Source organism: Penaeus monodon, chromosome 30, assembly GCF_015228065.2.
Source record: "Penaeus monodon isolate SGIC_2016 chromosome 30, NSTDA_Pmon_1, whole genome shotgun sequence".
Taxonomy (NCBI): domain Eukaryota; kingdom Metazoa; phylum Arthropoda; class Malacostraca; order Decapoda; family Penaeidae; genus Penaeus; species Penaeus monodon.
This window is the reverse complement of record NC_051415.1, coordinates 26,654,372-26,655,189: the sequence shown is the minus strand read 5'-3', so window position 1 is coordinate 26,655,189 and position 818 is coordinate 26,654,372. Positions and strand designations below refer to the sequence as shown.

Below are 818 nucleotides of genomic sequence, written 5' to 3'. Positions count from 1 at the left end.
TAAATTATTTGATATTTAAGATATACCTATAGAAAATAGAACTGTTGTGACAAAAAACAAAATTTCATATGACTTGCCAATGTTAATTCCTGAAAAAGATCCTCACCTGCACATAGCCCTTGAGCAATGACCATTCTGATAATCATGGCAGAAGGTCAGATCAATCTTGAGAGGCTTGTTGGGTGGGCCGGGGTCAGTCTCCTCCGGGTGTTTGAACTTGCAACGTTTACCCCGGCGGCAAACATTACGCAGAAAATCTCTACAAATGTTGTCATCCTCTCCGCTACCCCCTCCTCTTCCCTCCTCCTTACTGTGGCTGTTCATTCTAATTACCATTTCATTTTTGAGTCTGAAAGATCAATATTTCATATACCATTATCAACAAGTATACTTTGCACTGTGAAAGGTATAATGTAATTATCTGCAAAACTAATATTTCTAATTTCAAAAAAAAAATTATTTAGATATTTAGAAGTAATTTCAAATAATTCATGAGTAAATGACATAAAATGACAAAAAATAGCAAAGTCTACAAAGAATGCCAATACTTAATTACATAATACGAGGTCAACTTAATTTCCCTTAAATCACCTGAAAACTAAGTACATGATTCTATATGTACTTTATACTTTATATTTACTGTATATAACTGTCTGTGAATATATGTACTGTATATGATTGTCTGTAAAATCAAGATGTTAGAATGAAAAGGGTAAAAGTTCAACTAGATAACTTAATATACAACAAAGATTCAAATCTCTAATTTAGGGAAAGCTAAAGCAAAAAATTATATTTCTCTACCAAATATATGATGTATA

The 818-nt window shown here is 31.7% G+C and overlaps 1 protein-coding gene across 1 annotated transcript in view; it reads right to left on the bottom strand.

Moving 5' to 3' along the window:
* LOC119592675 (zinc finger CCCH domain-containing protein 10-like) overlaps positions 1-818 on the bottom strand; it is a gene marked incomplete at its 3' end in the record, with an annotated part of 11,955 nt that overhangs the window by 2,120 nt on the left and 9,017 nt on the right. The window contains 1 exon segment of the mRNA XM_037941589.1: positions 107-349. Coding sequence (XP_037797517.1) covers positions 107-349 — 243 coding nt within the window.